The 21172-nt window shown below is 35.7% G+C and overlaps 3 protein-coding genes across 3 annotated transcripts; 1 reads left to right on the forward strand and 2 right to left on the reverse strand.

Moving 5' to 3' along the window:
• Window positions 1–1936: 1936 nt before the first annotated feature.
• Window positions 1937–2923, reverse strand: LOC107482828 (protein FAR1-RELATED SEQUENCE 5-like). The gene has a single exon (XM_016103423.1). The coding sequence runs from the start codon at window positions 2921–2923 to the stop codon at window positions 1937–1939; it is 987 nt and encodes a 328-aa protein (XP_015958909.1).
• Window positions 2924–11209: 8286 nt separating this feature from the next.
• LOC107482874 (cysteine proteinase inhibitor 1) lies at window positions 11210–11587 on the forward strand. The gene has a single exon (XM_016103464.3). It carries the CDS (start codon window positions 11210–11212, stop codon window positions 11585–11587), a length of 378 nt encoding a protein of 125 aa, XP_015958950.2.
• A 1959-nt stretch (window positions 11588–13546) lies between these two features.
• Window positions 13547–13894, reverse strand: LOC107482827 (uncharacterized). Its single transcript, XM_016103422.1, has one exon. It carries the CDS (start codon window positions 13892–13894, stop codon window positions 13547–13549), a length of 348 nt encoding a protein of 115 aa, XP_015958908.1.
• Window positions 13895–21172: the final 7278 nt, after the last annotated feature.

Here is a 21172-nt window from a genome sequence, read left to right on the forward strand (position 1 = left end):
TCGAACCTCACCGAAGGACTCACTTGCCACTCCCAGTTGTTAGCCCGTGATTCTGCCTTGCTTGACGAAGGAACTGCTGCATCTGTGATGGGCAAGAAGAAATACTCAATCAATAAGAAAATATGTTCAACCGTCCATTAAAATTATAAATGTATTGCCACCCTAACCTGATGCAACATCTGCGGTTCATTTCCTATAATCCGAGCCGGGGAATCCTCATCACCGGTGCAAGACTCTACGGGATGCGACATGCTTTTCCAACATTGCGTACCAATTTTTGTCGCTTTGAACCTGAATTCAGACCCTGCATCAGCTTTAGTGTTAGTGCTGTGATTACATAAAACAAGCATTAAGTGTGTAAAATGTAACGACTTCAAGGTGTCTTAACTTAAAGCCAACAACATATATATTAAGGACTGTAACGAAAGATAGAGACCAGAAACCTATAAGCCTCACCACCATAATTGAAACAGGACAAATTCATAACAGCAAATGGTGACACAACATTTATTCTTAATCTGAAACTCTAGAACTATAGTAGAGCCATTTTCAAAACTAAACCCTATATAACTAACATTCATCAACAAGCATGACTATCCTGATACTCAAATTTTTTGTCATTACCTATTCATATGTTCCTCCCACAGGTCCCCGGTGGCAATTGAGACCCACTAGGACACCCTCAAATTATTATCAGCGAAAATGGACGAAACACATAAAGCCATAAATGCACCTGGTGGATGCCATTGTCTTCTACCAATTCTTCCTCGCTGCAATCTCTTTGCTGTTCTATATTCTTCATGCAGTGTCTCTTCGTGTGCCCTGGCCGCTTGCATATTTTGCAAAGATGCTTCTTCCAAAGGTGTCCTTTTTTGGTGAACTTTCGTGCCCCCTTCGGTTTTGCAACAGCTGGGTCCCTAACGACGCAATTGACCTCTTTGGTCTGGACCGCCGATATCGGCCTTTCCCCCCCTCCGTCCTCGAACGCTCTGTACTCTAGTTCGAGCTCTCGGCAAAGCATAAGTATGCCATTCAGGGCCTTCCTAAATAAGGACAATTTCTGGGCGCCTATTAGGAAGAGCCTATGCGACGCAGTGTGGAGGGCACCGTGTCGAAGCAAAAATCCGGCCTCACTGGTGCCACCCCACCTCTCGACGTAACTCTCTATGGCCTTCGCGTTTAATCGCCATCTCTGCAACACAAGTGCATCCGGGATGGTAGTTACATGTTTGGACTTCATCACGAAGAACATATGTCTACAGGGGTACCCATTCTTCCTCCAAAAGTTACATTGGCAGTCAATTTTGGCCGTGGACCTGCCATAGGCAACCTTGATTCTCGTAGCTGGCTGCTCGTACTCCTCAACCATGTAGACCATTGTGTTAAGGCACCTTTTCTTGGATATAAGAATCAACGCTGCAGCTTGGACTATCTGTTTCTTGACATCAGTAAAGACTTCTCTCGTATACACCGAGGTGGCATGTTGCTCAATCGAGGTCAAGCCAGTGGTCATCACTGGAACGGAATTCATTGAGTTGAAGTGGAGTAGTAACTCTTTGTTTCAGTACTCCCGGACCACCAATTCCAAATTCTGAACCAACTCAAGTATAGTGTGCGTTGTCTTCGAGAACTTTTTTACAAAGGCATTAACCCCTTCACATCGAGACGTTGTCTGGAAACCGGCGCAAAACTTGCCTTGCAGATATGCATTTGCCCATATCATCCTCCTCTCATACATTTGGGTGGCCCACTCCTTGTCATATAGGTCATACTCAGCAACCGCACGCTCCCATTCCATCTCGAACTCCTCTATTTCCATGTCAACATACAACCACCTTCTAAAAGAGCTACGTAAAACTGCATCTTTCACGTTTGAGGTAACATTCTTCTCAATATGCCAGGCACACAGTCGGTGTGTTGAATCAGGAAGAACAGATCAGACTGCCTTTATGATCGCCTTATCCCCGTCAGTCACAACCGCAGACGGTTTCTTCCTGCACATCACCTCCAGCAGATTTTCTAACATCCACTTGTAAGAACTGACACTCTCGTCAAATAATAGACCAAACCCAAAAATCGTGGTTTTCTTGTGGTTGTTAGACCCTGAAAAAATCACGAGAGGTTTTTTGTACTTGTTTTTCTTATATGTCGAGTCGAGGGCCAGCACATCTCCAAAATGTTGATAATCAACTCTGCTAGCTCCATCGGCCCAAATTAAATTTGCCAGCCTTGCGTCTTTTGTTATACTATATCTAGCAACCGACATAGGATCCGAACCAGCCTTTCCCTCCAGATAAACAACAGCCGCATTCGCATCGCCATCCGATATGTTAGCGCGCCGGGTTTTGTCGACGTAGTTGTACACATCCTTCTTCAAGAAACCCAACAACGAGTACCCACCAGCCATTCCGGCCATGTATCCAACAATCTTTGATGTCGCAATGCCACTAGCATGCAACCCATCAATTTGAGCCTTTGCTGCATCGGTCATTTCACGATGGTTGGCTATCAGATGGACCATTGATGCGGGCGTCAAGTCGTGATTATGTTCTGTCGCAACTATTCGCACCTTCCAACAACGCTCAGTCTTATCAAAGTATATGGAGAGCTTAGCCTCACAATTGGTTCGTGTCTCAGGTTTGTGTGCCCTCCGTCTATCAACTCGGTCGTTGTGTCTCCCATCCCTCAACCCTTCCTTGTTACAAAAAAACCTATATCTAATCAGATTTCCTCTACAGTCTTTGCCTGAATCACCCTTCCTGACGCCGAATCCATGACACATTCCCAGCCTCCTGTAAAACTCATAAGCAGCGTCAACACTATCCCACCGCATCCACTTTATGTCATCCACATCTAATGTCGCGACATCTTCATATTCACCCAAAAACTCGTCTGCAACATGTAACGACCCAACTTCTAGCATGTCTAGAATCATACTAGAAATTGAATGTTACCAACTTGTTTTTCTTTTTTGTATTACTAATTAATAAATATAAGCCTGTACGTTGTTAAAACACCGTGAATTTTATAAGTAAATTTTTTTTTAAAACAAGAATAATTTAAAGTCGCATACCTTCCATATATCAAGGGATAATTAAACATTCACATACATAAAACAAAAGATAACAGAATATGGAGCAACACACTATAATATACATCATGTTACAGAAGTGGCTCAGTTATATAAGCATAGAGCTATAGTACAACACTTATAGCTATCGTACAACACCCCTAAGTCAGTGACTCGTATAGTATGTACATATATGTACATAAGACGCCCCAGGGCCTGGCCTGACCAAAAGCCCCTAAGCTGGCACCCAGGCTAGCCTAACTCTATGATATGCCTATTCCCTCTAATCACGCTAACAAAAGTGAGGGAGACACTCTAATGTACTGAAGTTAGACTAGGCGTCTCAAAAAGTCTCCTCAGTCCTGGTCCAGAGTACCTCATGGAAAATCACTGGGCGAATGGTGATGCTCGCCTGCTAGTGCCTCGCCTGGCTCATCGTCATCGCTGTCAGAGGAGATAACTATGAAGTTAGGATCTTCCTCTGGATCTTCTTCTTCCTCGTCCTCTTCTTCTGCCGGAGTGATAGCAAAGGAACCACTGCTGGCCACAGGAACCATAAAAGGATAGCTACCAAACAAAATACAGTCGGGAGAAGGAGGTGGCGCCTCCATGATCTGATCATACTCATGTCCCTGCTACTCATCAAAGACAGGAGGCTCGATCGGCTCAAGTAAAGGATCAAGCTCGGGTGGCAACACAGGAACACCCCACTCATCAAGGACAAAAGGTGCAGGAGGTGCCTCATGGATAGGCTGGGCAGGTATAGGCCCATCAGGTAGAGGAGGCTCAGGTGGATGAGGATAGTCAGGTGGAGGTGGCATCTGCTCCTCAGGATGAGGTACCCCAGATCCGCCGGGGTGTAACCAAGATAAAGGAAAGTCATAGGGTGCATCAGGATTAAAGTATGCTGTCCTAATAGGGTACTGGAAATGTCTACCACGAACTACATAATTACGGATACGAGGTACCGCACAGTAGATGTAATACTCACCGCGCACCGGGTCCTCGTGGATGTACGGTGGATCAATCTCGTAGAATAGGACTCCCGTGTCTATCTGTAGAGGTGTAAGGGGTAAGAACTGGGGAGTTCTTAGTAAGGTTGGGGTTTACAGTTAAGTTCATTTATAATGTCCGTGGTCATAGAAGTATAAATAAATGTAGAGTAATATGTACATAACAGCAACATAAACTAACACATGAACAAGAGAGAAAATAGGAGGTAAATGCACATTCACACATTAATATGCAATCACACAGTTATGCTCAAACAAACAAGGAATAGAACAAGAACACAAGAAGATAAGCAATAAATAATGCACAAACAAGTATGATGCATGTCTATCCCTACTGCAGGTAATGAGCTCATTTGTCGGTTTCGACCCGCACCCGACGCAATCCGACCCTCCAAGTCAGTTAAGGCCTTCCCAGAACTTACTCCCAGATTAAGTACCGCATACCCTCTACCAAGTGCTCTCGACTTGCAGGGCTGGTATTTGCTCAGGTCTCAATATACCGCAGGTATGCGAGTCAGGCCTCTACCAAGCATTCAGCTTGCAGGGCTGGTACTACTCTACCGCAGCCTGTCTGGGAAACAACATCACAATATGGGCGTCCCCGCACAACATTCACAAGCATTTCCTGAAGGCTCATAATTCACATATAACCATACTTTCCATCACTTAGCAATCATCATAAATCAAGCATTACAACATCACAGAAAGCTCATTTTGCAATTCTCTGTTTACTCTGTAAGGTCAGGTACACAACTATATCACTTTTAACTCCTTTTCTTTTTAACATAAACACAGGTTTCAAAATCTTGTTTCTTTACCTCATATACCTCTATATCTTCTCTTATACCTCTTCTTAGGTGTTTAATAAAGGAAATTAGAGAATTCTGGACTCAAAACTGCCTTCCTGAAACTTTTAGGAAAAACTGTCTTTTTATCAATATTTTATTATTATTAATAAAATAATATATTAATATTTTATTATTAAAATAATTATATTTTATTTAACTTTCAAAAATTACATTTTTACCCAGACTTCTTAGAAATTGCACTTTGACCCCTATAATTTTTAATAATTGCACTTCAGCCCCTCAACTTATAATTAATTAATTTTCAACCCCAAACTTTTTAATAATTGCATTTTGACCCCAAAACTCCATGAATACACGTTTTCATGTTCTTCCAAAAACCAAAAACATTTTTCCAAAAGTTCATCAGGTTTCTGCTTGATTTTCAGCTAGTTTTTCAATCTTTTCGGAAACTGATTTGAACCCGATTTTTATCAAACCAAAGAGAAACTTTTCAGCCATCGAATACACATCAAATAAGCATCAAAAATCATGATTTTCATGGCTAGAATGTCACGTTTTCCAGCAGCACCAACAGCCACTTCAAAACCATCATAAACATTATTTTCAAGCATTAAACAACAAGATTTCATGATCAAGCCATCACACAAACACCCAAAACCAAACCTCAAGCAACAAGATCTGATTTAACACTTTAAGAACACAGCCAATCATTGATTAATTTACCAAACCTTACCTCCTTTGCTGCTGTCCAAGATTGCACCAAAAACAAGCTTCCAGAAGCACTTTTACGCCTATTTTAACATCAACAACAACTTTAGAATCTTATGAACCATGAAGGCTGAAGCTTCATGATGATGAAAAGAAGGTTTTCCTCACCTTAAGGTAACTAGAAATCACGTTTTCTTGGAGCTTTTGGTGATTGAATAAGAGATCCTAAGAGAAAACATGAAGAAAACATCATTAGCTTAAGGAACCACCATGGCCGAATCTTCAAGGAGGAGGAGCAGCCTTCATACCTTGATTTACTCCATGAAAAGTGACATAGAAATGAAGGGGAGGAAGAGGTGAACACTTTGGTAAGATTAGATTTTTGATAGGGGTTTCGGTTTGAGAAAGAACGGAGAAAGAAGCTCAGGTGTTCATGGAAGCTTCATGGTTTTCTTTCATGGTGTTCTAAGCTTTTCCAAGAACAAAAATGATAGCCAAGCTGTCCAAGGGAGGCCGTGGCTTTTGGATGATGATTATCCAAAAGTTACTTGTCAAAATATCTCAGAAAAGGATAATTACTAAAGCTAGATGTATTAGAACTTAAGTAATTACACTGCTAATGGATAAACATTAAGTTACTTAGTGTAAATGACACTAGTAACTGGATAATCATAAGAATAAAAGATATATGATGAAGCATTAGCAGTGCTAAGTTCATCTAAGAATGCCGGTATTATCCGTTACCGGTAGATTTCTAGCTCAGTTATTATATTACTAAACATAGATCAACATTAATCATAGTAGAGAAGATAATAATATAATATTCTGAATAAAATAATAATATATGAATATTATATTAATATAATTTTTCTCTCGAAATTCGTGACCGGCTCGTCACATAAAGACTAACCACGGAAATCAGAATTTTGAAATTCGGGCCCGAAGTGGCTTAAAAACGCAACTCTTCGCGACGTGCCTTCTTAGATTAGGAGAGGTGTCCTGTACAATCAAGCTGCTGACTCAGCAGCTTGATGACGTAGCACCTGTGCAGTGGAGGTGCTTATATGCATAGAAATTCCTAAAAATTCTGTAAAAATTCCGTTTGATCCCGAAAAAGCGCCGTTTCTTCGGGGCTAGGCCGTTACATAACTTAGAATTGCAGATAGTGTTATTGATTCTCCTAGTTAAGTTTGTTGATTCTTTAACACAGCTACTTTTATGAGTTTTGGCCGTGGCCCTAAGCACTTTGGTTTTTAGTATTACCACCGGATATATAAATGCCACAGACACATAACTGGGTGAACCTTTTCAGATTGTGACTCAGCTTTGCTAAAGTCCCCAATTAGAGGTGTCCAGAGCTCTTAAGCACACTCTTTTTGCTTTGGATCACGACTTTAACCATCTCAAATGTTCTCTTGAACAAGTAGTTCAATGTGTCTTTACCTGTGAGCAACTTTAGCGCAACATCATGTACTTCATGAAAGAATTCTAATATAACAAGATTAATAAATGATTATTTATAATTTTATGCTACATTATTTTCTATTTTTTCTACTAGATTCTTTTAACACATACCTAACTGAAGAAAAGTTCAAAATTAAGCCATTAAATACAAACTTCTAAAACATTTTACCCAACAAAAAATAGACCCGTTCATAACAAGAACAATCTTTAATTTGGCTCTCACGCATCACGCAAGACTCAGTCGAGTTTAATCAGAGTATACTCAAAATTATCATTCTCGTTACAAACCCTGTCCCAACGACTTAATTTAACACAACTATTATGTCATTTGTTAGCATAGTATTAGCCCAGAACTTATTTCCATGGTGATAATCCAAATTAAAGAATCATTATATTTTGTTTCATTAAACCATAACTTATTCACATGCACTCAAGTTACTAAGTTTCTAAAGGCTAGAAATTATAAAATCAACCAAAGATACCATTAAGGTATTACATCAAACACGTTGGGTGCAGTGAAATTAAACATAATAATGGAATTCACAGCTTAGTATCAACATCATAGACATGACAACATAACTCTTGTACACTTTAATTCAGTCTAAGCAAAAAATTACAAATAAGTGCCAAATCAAAAAATTTACCTTTTGTTATAGAAATCAGAAGTTGCAGAGGTTGAAGGAGAGTATTGGTGTTGTGTGGGTGTATGGTCTGCTGGCGATTTTTGGGGACTCACACAAGCGATATAAGATCAGTTCGCCGGCCAGGTAGAGCGCGAGGTCTTGTCCCCGACGTTTACTGCAGACCGATGTGGCTTCCGGAGGAACGCGAACTAAAAATCGAAGGGTGAACGGCAGGTGAACGCGAAAGGTTAATGCCAAGTGAGGAGAGGAGGGCGGAGATCTGGAACGAAGACGAAGGCTGATGGCATAAGCGAACCTGAATGGCAAACAATCAGCGGTTCCTCAACCTCGGCTGCAAAGACAAGGACGACGGACGCCAAGTACTACCAAGTAGCTGCGATCGGTCACCCAACAATGGTTCAACACTTGGAGCACCACATGAACCTACATTGACGGACGACCGGCGGCCATTATTAGCGCAAAGGAAGCTAAGGCTAGGGTTTTGGCATGGTTCCAATTTGATTTTGCATCAGAAGTGCAGGGGAGAAGGGGAAACTTCACAAATGACGGGAGTAGAGGGGTGTTGACGGATTACGTTCTATTTTTTTTTTGGTTTTGAAAACATGGAGCCTTTTGCTCCTTTGCATCTGAACGTCTCCACGTCCAGCCAATTTTTCTACCCAACTAAAGTCTGAATATAAAAGCAAAAAATATTATTATATTATATTATATTTATTTGTCAGTTGCTTAAGTTATTAATCTTTTTTAACTTACCTGTTAACCACTTTAAATTTGACCAATCATTCTGAATTGTAGGATCCACACCTGTACCAACTACCTGCAACCACAACTTATGTTAAAACAATGATTATTTTAGGTGGACACGTGTTCCCACCACATTGGGGCTCACAGCATCAGCACCTGCTGAGGATTCTATCCTTCAGCACCATAACACCCCCCTTTTTTGTGTGTGTGAATGGAGTTGGAGTATGAATGAAATTAGATCAATTCTTTTTTATTGTTGTTTTTTTTTCTTTTTATTAGACTTTTTGTTCCTTAATTAATTGCAGTTGGTTGCGCAATTAATTAATTTTCTTTGTCTTTTCTTTTTGAAATTGTATAAATAGTAACATTTGTCATTAATCAGTTGATCGCTTAATTTATAAAATAAAATTTGAACCAACGGGATAAGTAAATGAATTAATCACCGATTAAATTGCACGGTAGAAGATTAACCAGTGTTACTATATATATATATATACGAAAATATTTAATAACCAAAGAAAATCAGTCAAAAACAGCCGTAGTTTTATTTAAAAAAACTACGTACACATCCTGAATTAATTAGAAAATTTCTCTGAAACTGAGACTAGAAATCAGAGATCGAGATTAGAAACTTTCATAACAATAAAACTTATAATAGATACCCATTACAATGAGTTGGGTTGTCAAACAGATAAAATCAAGTTATATATATGTTGCGGTAAAATAATATGATTTGGTTAATATTTGAATAAATTTGACCAATTTAAAAATAACACTATATTTGTCATTTTTATATTAATTTATATCTACAACTTGCTATAAAACCAAAAATAATATTTTAGGATAACAAATACCTTACAATATATGCGTGTATTAAATTTTAATCGTATGTATTTTTTGTCTTCCCTTGTATGTTTTTACTTTTTATTAACAGGTCAGTAGCTAGTTAATCAATTGCGATTTTCTGACCTTCTTGTAAGAGTCTATTAGGCTATTAGCTAGTGAATAAATTATTGTATAACAAGATAAGATTTTAATTATCACTATTTACTTAAACTAACTAATTAATTGATCACTCGATTTAATTTAGACATATTCATCAACAAATAGATTTGTTGAACTAAATTTTGAGTCCGTCCCAAACATAGTAAATTAGTACACTAAAATTCAATTTTCCAGAACAGTTCAACTAGGTATCCTTTAAAAGTTATATAATATTCAGCCTTTTATTACAATAATTTAAAAAAAATAAAACAAACATATCTAAAAATTTTAAATAGATTTAGTATCTTTTTTCGCTTAATAAAAATTTTTATTTTTTTAAATTTATGATTTTGGATGTGTTTCAAACATGTTTTGTATATAAGTCAATAATTTTAGATGTGTAATAAATGAAAAATAACCAATATTTACAAACATACATTTTAATAATTTTAAAAGCATTAATGTTCAAATAAGTAACGATAAAATTCAACAAATAATAAAAAAATGAGAAATATTAGATGAATTTTATCGAATAAGATATAAAAAAAATTAATTTTATATTTAATGTTTAAATTTAAATTTTTGATTTATGATTTTGGATGTGTTTGAGAAATATTTTTTGTATCACTTAATAATTTTAGATGTGTTATTATTGAAAACAAAAATAAATTTTTTTGAACATACATTTTAATAATTTTAAAAGTTAATATTCAAATAAGTAACAAAAAATCTAACTACTAAAAAAAAGAAATATTAGATGAGATTTTATTGAATAAGATATAAAAAATTAATTTTATTTTTAATGCTTAAATTTAAATTTTAGATTTATAATTTTGGATGTGTTTTAAAAATATTTTATGTATAATTTAATAATTTTAGATGTGTTACAATTGAAAAAAATTAATTTTTACGAACATACATTTTAATAATTTTAAAAGCGTTAATATTCAAATAAGCAATGAAAAAATTCAAAAAAAATAAAAGAAAGAAAGAAAGAAAGAAAAAAATAAAGAAGAAGAAAAGAATATTGATATATACACTGATCATTTATTGTTTAATTCAAATGTTGATATAATCTTATTAAAATTTCATTTGACAATAATGATGAATGAGTTTTGAGTTAGTATGTCACTCGAAATAGAAACAAAATAGCACGGCTCATCTAATAATAATAATAATAATAATAATAAAATGTTAAATATGAAATAATAAATTTACCTGTAAGAAATAATACTCTTCTATGAAAATTTTTGTAAAGAAGAGAGAAGAAAAAAAAAAGAACGTACACGAGAGAGGGGAGGGGGACGTGCAAATAAATAAAAAACTAATAAAATAACTATTTTATGAAGTAGGTAGGAAGTTAGAGAAATTCTAGTATTTAAAATTTAAATTAATTTTAATTACAACATATTTAGCTACAAATTAGGAATGTCTTTTAACTAAAATTTATTTAAATAATATTATTTAAATTTAAAGACTGAATAAAGGTTGAATTTTAAAGGACACGTAGCATTTTTCTTTCCAGAAATAGTAAGCACGGAAGATTTGAATCCTAATCACCTGAAAATTAGGGTAAATACCCATATCAACATAGGCATATATTGAAACCAGGAACTAACATCACGTTTAACCATTACTTACTTTCTTCATTCTACGATAAATCCTCACCATTATTATCACCATCCCACAAAATAAAAAAATAAAAAATAAAAAACAACAAAAAGAAGAAATTCAAAATTCTCAAGAAAAAGAATAATAAACAAAATGATTAGCATGAAACAACACTACTTCCTCCTCCTTTCCCTGCTCTCTCTCCTCTTCCTCTCGGCTTGTTTCTCTGCCTTGGCCACTTCTCGGCCGCCGGTAGCCCTGGGTGGGCGCTGGACCCACATCAAGGACGCCCATAAAAACCTCCGTGCCGTGGCGACAGGGGAATTCGCCGTTAAAGAGTACAACAAGCAATCCGGGACGAACCTGACGTTTGTACAGGTTGTGAAGGGTGACACGCAGGTTGTTGACGGCACCAACTTCCGCCTTGTGTTGGCCGTGGAGGACGAGAAAAGCAAGAAGATGGATTATGAAGCTGTTGTGTGGGAAGACATCCATAGGCGTTACAGGAACCTCACTTCCTTCAGAGCTCTTCTCCAGTAGAATCATATTTATTTCTATACATTCTTAAATGCATGATATGTGAAAATCAATGCAAATATATATTCGATAAATAAGTGGGTTTTACCACCCCATTTCATTCAGTTGGTTAGAATATTCTAGCTAGCTACTTAGTATTGTTAGGTGTTTGTCTATAATCATAATGTTAAATAAAACAAGTTATGACGGTATTTGGCTAATTTTTTTTGTTATCAAATATTTCTGTTTTTATTATATCCTTTGAAATTACTACTTTTTTTAAAATTATGTAAAGAATAATCAATAAAATGGATTGAGTTTAATTTGTGCATGTTTATGAGCAATAATAAATTAAACATGGGAGCATTCGTTCATTGATGAAGATCTACATAGATGAATTTGATATCAAGAAAGAAACGGTGCAAGTTCAAAGCTTTGTAGCTCGTACATAGGCGTGGTCTGAAGCAATCGAGCCAAGTACTTGTTAGTGATGGCTCCATCATTGGCCAACAACTCCAGAGAGTAGATTGCGTATGCGAATCCCGTGCAACTGAGGATGTAAGCGAGCTTCAAGTTCTTGCCATTACATCTCTTGTTATGCTCCGCGATTGCAAATTTGGCCATCTCAATCACCGCCGGGTCGTCCACATCCAAGTTCAATGGAAGAATTAGAGTCGTCCGCCGCCCGGTGGCTGAGACAGACACTGCACCAACCAAAAAGAGGGAGAGGATAATACTAGTAATAAGGCCGTTAGTTTTCATGGTAACCTCGTTTGGTGATGAGGTGTTTTGTGCGGTGGCGCTGCTGCTTGCAACTTATAGTAAGGGAAGGTTGCCTCTTCAATTAACCTACGGGATTTAGATATTACTTAATTATGAAAATAAAACATACATTTATGCCCAAACACTTTACTTAAGAGTCATAATTATGTAAACAAACTACCATAATCTATCACATGATATCCATAGACATGTTATGTGATGATTCAGACGTAGTAGTAGTGACGTTTACAAAATTAAAATATAAAAAATATAGAAATTAACTTTTAATTAGTTAATGTTAGTTTTTTTTTTAATTCCTATAAAATTTCTCTCTTTTTTTTGAGAATTATTTAAGGTGTATAATTTATAAGCACCTACTCAAACAAAAATACTAAAAACATATTTTTATGAAGATTTTAGTGTTAAAAGTGTGCTTTATTTATTTAACCACATTTTAAAAAAATATTTTTACAATGTATTAAAATCAAATTTTATAATTCATCATCTAATAGTAAAAAAAAGAAACATTTTCGTATGAAGACAATTGTAAAATTTTCATAATAGTATCCACCTAATTTATATATAGAGTAATGCTACATAGCTACCAACAAATATTATTTTTTTTGTTAGTATTTAGTAGTAATAATTTACACTCATATTTTCAAAAATTGTGTACACAAAAAACATATAATTTGTATCTATTTTTATTAAATTAAGTTTAGACACATAAATCAATATAATTTGCACTTATATTTTTTAAAATTTACACACACATAAATTAATAAAATTTATTTGTTAAAGATAATTTAGTGTTTAAACTTATTAAAAATAGTAAAAATTGCTAGTTCTAAAAAATTTCTCTTTTTATATTTATTATCTGCACTCTATTCAAGAATTATTGTATACTTGAAGTGAAATTTTAACTCTTTATACATATTTAAATGGATAAATAAATTAACTACTTGGCGAATATAAATTAATTGAATATTCCGTATATTCAAATAAAGTATATTTATATTTTCATTTTTTATGATACTTTATTATAATCGTTATAAAATATAATTGTGAGACCATCTTCTTTACTACATCTAATTTCAATTTCATTTGAGCCTTAAGATGACACTGTAAACATTCGTTCCTCAATCAGCAAAGTCATTATTTTAAAAAGAACTGCGACATAGGTATTAGGACGTCCAACATAAATGCATGGACGGATAACAGTCATGGTGCAAGTTGAAAGCTTTGTAGCTTGTAGGTGGGGTCTAAGAAGATCTCAATTAATCGAGCAATGTACTTGTTAGTCTGATCAGCTATGTCGTTGGCCAACAGTTCAATGGTGTAGGCGTTGCCAATTGCGGATGTGAATGCATAGCAACTTAGGATTTGTGCGAGCTTCAGGTTCTCATTGGTTCTCTTGTTATGCTCTGTTACCGCGAAATTTGCCATCTCAATCACCAAACCATCATTCACGTTCAAAGTTAAAGGAAGCATTATACTCATAAGCGATGTGGCGGTTGTAACGGTGGCGAAGTGGAAGAGGAACAACATAATAAGGCAATAAGTTCTCATGTTATACCTTCTTTTAATTAATGATACCATCATCTATTTGTGCTGCTGCATGTATATATAAAAGGAAATTTTGTTGGTTGCTGGCTCTTCAATCCGTTTACGGGATAAAGTTTTTTAATGATCACAAAGGTATATTTGTCCTATCACTCTTTTAAAGGTGTCTACTTGGGTAAGATAATAAATTTATATGTATCAATACTTTAAAAATATGAACAAATAAAATTTTGACGTAAATGATATTTTTATATTAGCATTTAAATTTTTTTAAAATATATATCGTATCGTTATTTTTACTAAAATATTTTTATAGTGTAATAAAAATGAGAAATATAGTTTTATTTAATTTTATAAAAAAGTTTAACTATTTTTTTATATTGAATAAAAACTTTTTTTAAATTAGTCAAAATTTAAAATTTAATTAATTTTAATTTTATATTTTTAAATTTTAAATAATTTAAAAAATAAAACAAAAACACATCTAAAAAATAAAAAAAATAAAAAAACTGTTCATCATTTCTTCCATAAGGTTCACTATTCTTCATCTGTGTTCTCCTTTTCCTGGTAAAGTAGAAGAAGAAATTCTCTAACTGTGCCAACCCCAAACTCCATCCCAAATCCTAACCTAATGTCTCCTCAACACACCCTCAGTCCCTTCTCTCAATTTCTTTGCCTCACACGCCACAAACTCCATCGCCCTCTTTTCTTCCATAGCGTCGCCTCCTTTTATCAGTAATTGATGCATCAACATATTTTTTATCTTTTCTTAATGAATTTACATTTGAATTGTTAAGTTTAATCAAGATTTAAATATTTTTTAGCCACTATAAATACTACATTGAGTTGTGTGCAATTCTATTTATTTCAGTGTATTCGGATGGATTTGACGGAATTTTGTAGAAAAAGAGCAGAAAGTGAATGATGTTGTTAACCATGACTTCTTTGCACTTTAATTAGGGCTGGCAATGGGTAGGGTAGGGTAGGGTTTGGACTCTACCCTAACCCTACCCGCGGATTGAAAATTTTATTAAAACTCTACCCTACCCTACTCGCGTGTTGAGAATCTTTCAACCCTAACCCTACCCGCACCCTAAAATTCTAAACCTTATCCTATCCTACCCTACCCGCAGAAATATCAAATTTTTTCAAAGTAAATATAAAATTCAATTATTTCGAATTTTATACGTATTAATAACATAAAAAATAAAAAATTAATGCTTTAAATTATTTAATTAACTAACTAGTTTTGTGGTTGTTCACTTATTATAAGTCATTACATAAGAGAGGTTGTGGGTTCAACTCTCACTTCCTTCACTATATAGAGAGATTTTTATAAAATATGTGTTATATATGAGGTGCGGGTAGGGTAGGGTAGGGTACACCCTAAACCTGTACCCTACCCTACCCGCAGGCATACCCAGACCGTAGCCTACCCTACCCGAACGGGTTGGACCGGGTTGGGTACCCGCGGGTAGGGTATGAATTGCCAGCCCTAACTCTAATGGACATAATTTGAACTACAGAGATCCAATCAATGTGATTCTAGTGGCATTGGAAAGATATTTTTCAAAAATTTCCAACATTGTATAATAGTATACACTTTACTCTCAGACTATACGGTCTTGGTAGCGCCTAACTTAGGATTCTCCAAGTTAAGCGCCAAAGGATAACTTACAATCTTACACGCCAATATCACACGGGTAGGGTGGCGCCTAACTTGGGATTATCCAAGTTAGGCGCCAGTTGAAGCAAAACAAGTCAATCCAAGGCTGCCATCGTGGCGCCTAACTTGGGATTTTCCAAGTTAGGCGCCAACCCAAATTAATCAAGTGGTCCCAGCGCATGATGAAGCAAGCAACGAAGATCTTTATTAATTTTTTATTAAACTTTATTTTATTTTATAATTAGGAAAAGATATTAATTAGTTTTAGAAAATATATTTTACATTAATTAGAATTAAATATAAAAGGAAAAAGAATCATCTCTTCAGGCTCTTCTCCTCTCTCATACCTCATTATGCATTTTACAGTTTTTGAGAATCCTTGTTTTTTCTCTGAACCATGAGCAATTAAACCTCCACTGTTAAGGTTAGGAGCTTTGTTTATTCTATGAATTAATACTATTACTCTTCTATTTTAATTCATGTATTGATTTCAAATTCAAGAATTATTTTCGTTCTTTATCTTATGAATCTGGGAGGAATAAAAGTATGACCCTTGTTCTAATTGAGTTCTTCTAAACCTTGGAAAAGCAATTTACCTGAACAATAGCTTGAAAAAAATTTCTCCTAAATCACTAATTATCTGGACTTAACGGGATACGTGACATATAATCCTCTTATATTTGGGTAATTAGGGTTTCAGTGGCACATAAACTAGAATTGAACTTAGCCCTCTAATCAGAATCAATTGACCAAGGAATTGGCAGTTGATGAAGGTTAGAGGAGACTAAAAAGGTCTAAGGAATTAGAGTTTAGTCACATATAGTTTGCCATGAATTGAATCTTGCATGATTAAAATAGTTGGTAAGAAAAGTTAATTCGGAAAATAAATATCTCTGAAACCTTAACTGTTTTCTCCATATATTTCACAATCCGTTTACTATTTGCTTTCTGATTTTCTGAATTTACTGTTTGATACAATTGAGAACCAAACACTCTTTTCAGTTTGTCTGACTAAGCCAATCACTCAATCATTGTTGCTTGATCCATCAATCCTCGTGGGATCGACCCTCATTCACTTGAGGTACTACTTGGTACGACCCGATGCACTTGCCGGTTAGTTTGTGGGTTATAAATTCTCGCACCAAGTTTTTGGCGCCGTTGTCAGGGATTGACTGTGATCGACAACTATTAGTTGTTTGATTGTTTAGATTAGGCGTTTTAGCTTTGATTTTATTTAATTGTTGCTCCTTAATTTTCAAAAATTATAACTAGTATTTTTCCTTAATTTCTGGAATTAAGTTTGGTGTTACCTAGTTAATTTTATTTTAATTTTCTTGTTAATTTTTTTTAAATTTCAAAATTTCTAGCTTAATTTTAATTACAATTTTCGAAAATTTCTTTTGCTTTAATTATTTGGTTGTTTTATTTTATTCTTTTTACATAGGTTACCTCACTGGAAATTTTTTTCACTCTGACGTAGAGAATTCCACTTTCTTGTTTTCTATTTATTTATGAGTAGGAACAGGGACAAGAGACCTCTTACAGATTTTAATCCTGAACCTGAAAGGACTCTGTGGCGACGCTTGCAACAAGCTAGACTTTACAAGGCTAATGAAAATCTAAGTGAGACCTTTGAAAAGAAAGCTGCAGAGTCCACTATGGATCCTAATCGTGCTGTTAATGCCAATGTGATAAATCCGAATGAGAATGAAAAACCTAGAAGAGTGCTTGGCTCATACACTGTCCCCAATCCAGATCTCTATGGGAATTGTGGTGCCTCCTATAGCTGCAAACAACTTTGAGCTGAAGCCTCAGTTAGTCACTCTGGTGCAGCAAAATTGTCAGTATCATGGACTCCCACAGGAAGATCCAAACCAATTTATCTCTAACTTCCTGCAGATTTATGACACTGTGAAAACAAATGGAGTGAATCCTAAGGTTTACAAGTTCATGCTCTTTCCATTTGCTGTGAGGGATAGAGCAAAGCTGTGGCTAGATTTTCAGCCCAAGGAGAGCCTGAACACTTGGGATAAGGTAGTCACTGGATTTTTGTCGAAATTTTTCCCACCACAGAAGCTGACTATGCTAAGAGTGGATGTTCAGACCTTCAGGCAGAGAGATGGTGAGACCCTCTATGAAGCCTAGGAGAGGTTCAAGCTAATGACCAGGCAATGCACCCCTGGCATGTTTTCTAAATGGACCCAGTTGGAGATCTTTTATGAGGGCCTCTATGAAATGTCCAAAATATGTTTAGACAATTCTGCAGGTGGTTCATTGCACATGAAGAAAATGCTTGAAGCCACAACGCCAAGTGGACAAGTGATAAGTGGACAAGTGGCAAGTATGGAAGTACAAGTTACTAAGGGGCCAGTTGAAAAAGAAGTTCCGGAGGAGAAAAAGGAGGAGGTTGAACACGCCCCACCTAGGCGTGCAGACAATCCCTTTCTAATCACTCTTGACACACATCCAACCTTACCTAAAGCTCATGAATACAAGCTTAAGATATCATATCCTCAGAGACTTCAAAAGGAGACCAAGGACAAACAGTTTTCGAAGTTCTTGGAAGTCTTCAAAAAGTTGCAAATCAATATTCCTTTTGCTGAGGTTTTAGAGTAAATGCCTCTCTATGTCAAGTTTATGAAGGAGTTGTTGTCAAAGAAGAAGCCTTTAAAGGGAGATGAGCCATTGGTCTTGGCTAAGGAATGTAGTGCCATAATTCAGAATAACTTGCCAAGGAAGATGCCAGATCCAGGGAGCTTCCAAATTTCATGTACCATTGGGAGCACCACCCTTGAGAAAGCCTTATGTGATTTGGGTGCAAGCATAAATCTAATGCCTTTGTCTGTGATGAAGAAGTTGCAAATCCAAGAGGCACAACTCACAAGGATAGCATTACAGATGATAGACAAATCTCTAAAGCCTGCATATGGATTAGTGGAGAATATCTTGGTCAAAGTGGATAAGTTCTTCCTCCCAGCAGATTTTCTGATTCTTGACACGGGGAGGATGAGGATGCCTCTATAATTTTAGGAAAGCCATTCCTAGCCACTGAGAGAGCTCTAATTAATGTAGAAGTGGATAAATTAGTGCTTAGAGTGCATGATGAGCAATTGGTCTTTCATTTCTTCAAAGATATGTATTCAGCAAGTAAAGATGAGAGATGCATGCAGACTGAGCTTATTGATCCAAACCTTCAAGAACCCTCTGATGATGCACCACAGGATCTGCAGCTCAAACCTCCTTTGGTAACAATCAACCAAATTCCCCTGACATCAAACATAAGTTTGGTATTAGGAATGCATCATCCACCAAGGAGGATGTTCTCAAAAAGAAGAAAGTTCCCAGGGGATGGAGAAATAAAAAGATTCCCACTGAAGACTTCTACCAGGAATGAAGGTGGTATTCACTGCATGCCCAATCAATGCACATTTCCTCTATTTTAGTATTTACTTAAGTCTATATAAGTCTATTTTTTTTAGGCTTTCGATAGTTATCTATTCACTACTGCTGCCACTTCTTTTATTCTACTGCTCTTGTGGTACTATAATTATCTGCTGTCGAATAGCTATTCGCTGCCGCTACTACCTCTCTAATTCTGCTTCTACTGTGCTACCACTTTGCTGCTGTTGTGGTATGGATTAACACAGTAATTAAGGTTGGTTTATTCGAATTTGAATACCTAAGTGCTTTCCTGAGGTACTCATCACTTTAGGACCTTATTTAAGTATTGTTGAAATTTAATTTTCTTTGTTATTTTATGTCTAATGCCTTCAAAGTATTTTGGGGGCTTGCACAACATTGTCTCTTAGTTAATTAGGAAGCTAGATTCACAGTTAGTGAGACTAATAGTAAGGACTTCAATCTAGAAACTTAGCTATTTATTTGAAATATATAGGTTTTTGATGGATGTGTCCAAGGACTGAATGGATACTCCACGTCATGAGAAAGAAGATCAAGTTGGTGTAGAAAGATTTTTGCATTTTACTTTCTCATCAATGGGAGTTCCTCAAGGAGAAGAAATTCAATGCCCATATGAAAAGTGTTGTAATAGACTTTGGTTAAGGAGAAATAATGTATACGATCATCTAATATGCCACGATTTTGTAGAAGGTTATAGGCGGTGATTTAATCATAGGGAATCACTTGTTGTTATGGATGCTGATAGTGATATAGATGGTGAATATAACTGGAATGATAACATTGATGAGATGTTATGTGATAGATTTAGAGATACTACACAAGTTGATGGACAAAACATGGGGCCTAAAGAATGCGCAAAGAAATTTTATAAATTGGTAGATAAGGCATGCCAAGAACTATACCCGGGTGTAAAGGATTCACAAGATTATCCTTTACCATCCGTCTTTACTTGTTAAAATGTTTGCACTTTGCATGGTTGGTGTAATGCGTCGTTCACTTCTCTCTTGGAATTATTGAAAGAAGGAATGCCATATTTGAATATTCCTACTTATTTTGATAAAACCAAGAATATAGTAAAGAATTTGGGTCTTGACTACCAAAAGATCAATGTATGTCGCAATGACTGCATGTTGTATCGGAATGGGTATGAGAATGACTCATCTTGCCATCTCTATAGAACATCCCGTTATATTGAGCATTATGTAGAAGAGGATGAGGCTACCTCATCTAGAAAGCCCCGCAAAGTTGCTGCAAAAACTCTAAGGCATTTCTCTTTGATTCCCAAACTTTAAAGGCTTTTTATGTACACAAGAAATGTCGAAGCTATGTCTTGAAATCATAATGATCGTGTTAAAGACGAGTCGTTAAGGCATCTTACCGATGGTGAATCTTAGAAAGAATTTGACAATTGACATGAAGATTTTGTAAAGGAGCCTCGTAATGTGAGACTTGGGTTAGCAAGCGACGAATTCAATCCATTTCGAACTTTAAGCAGTACGTACAGTACATGGCCTATTGTTCTGATGGTGTATAGTCTACCCTCTTGGATGAGTATGAAGCCTGATTATTTTATGCTATCTTTACTCATTCTTGGACCAAAATCACCAGAAAATGACATTGATGTCTTTCTTCAACCGTTGATTGAAGAATTAAAAGAATTGTGGGAGTCAAGTGTTAAAACATATGATTCCAAAGAAAACAAAATATTCAACATGAGAGCATGTCTTTTGTAGATAATTAATGACTTCCTTGTGTATGATATGTTATCTGGGTAGAGTACAAAGGGAAAATTGGCTTGTCCATATTGTAATGATGAGACTTCTTCTATCTATCCGAAACATAGTTATAAGACTGTTTATATGGATCACTGAAGGTTTTTACCCATGAATCATCCATGGAGGCATAACAAAAGATCTTTCAATGAAAAAACTGAACTCAGGGCTCCACCGCAGTTATTAGAGGGTTCAACTATATTCGATATATTGCAAGAGGTAGATAATTCTTTTGAGAAGAAGCAAAAGAGATCAAAGAATGGCATATCAAATTTGAAAAAATGGTCAATCTTTTTTTATTTACCATATTGGAAGTACAACATGTTTAGACACAACCTTGATGTCATGCACATAGAGAATAATATAGTTGATAGTATAATTGGAACTCTTTTAGATATTTCCAGAAAGACAAAATATCATGCAGCT

This window comes from Arachis duranensis, chromosome 4 (assembly GCF_000817695.3).
Source record: "Arachis duranensis cultivar V14167 chromosome 4, aradu.V14167.gnm2.J7QH, whole genome shotgun sequence".
Taxonomy (NCBI): Eukaryota; Viridiplantae; Streptophyta; class Magnoliopsida; order Fabales; family Fabaceae; genus Arachis; species Arachis duranensis.

What these genes read in the sequence shown, in the direction of transcription:
- LOC107482827 (XM_016103422.1), bottom strand. Translation starts at nt 13,894, where the DNA reads ATGAGAACTTATTGCCTTATTATGTTGTTCCTCTTCCACTTCGCCACC.
- LOC107482828 (XM_016103423.1), bottom strand. Translation starts at nt 2,923, where the DNA reads ATGCTAGAAGTTGGGTCGTTACATGTTGCAGACGAGTTTTTGGGTGAA.
- LOC107482874 (XM_016103464.3), top strand. Translation starts at nt 11,210, where the DNA reads ATGAAACAACACTACTTCCTCCTCCTTTCCCTGCTCTCTCTCCTCTTC.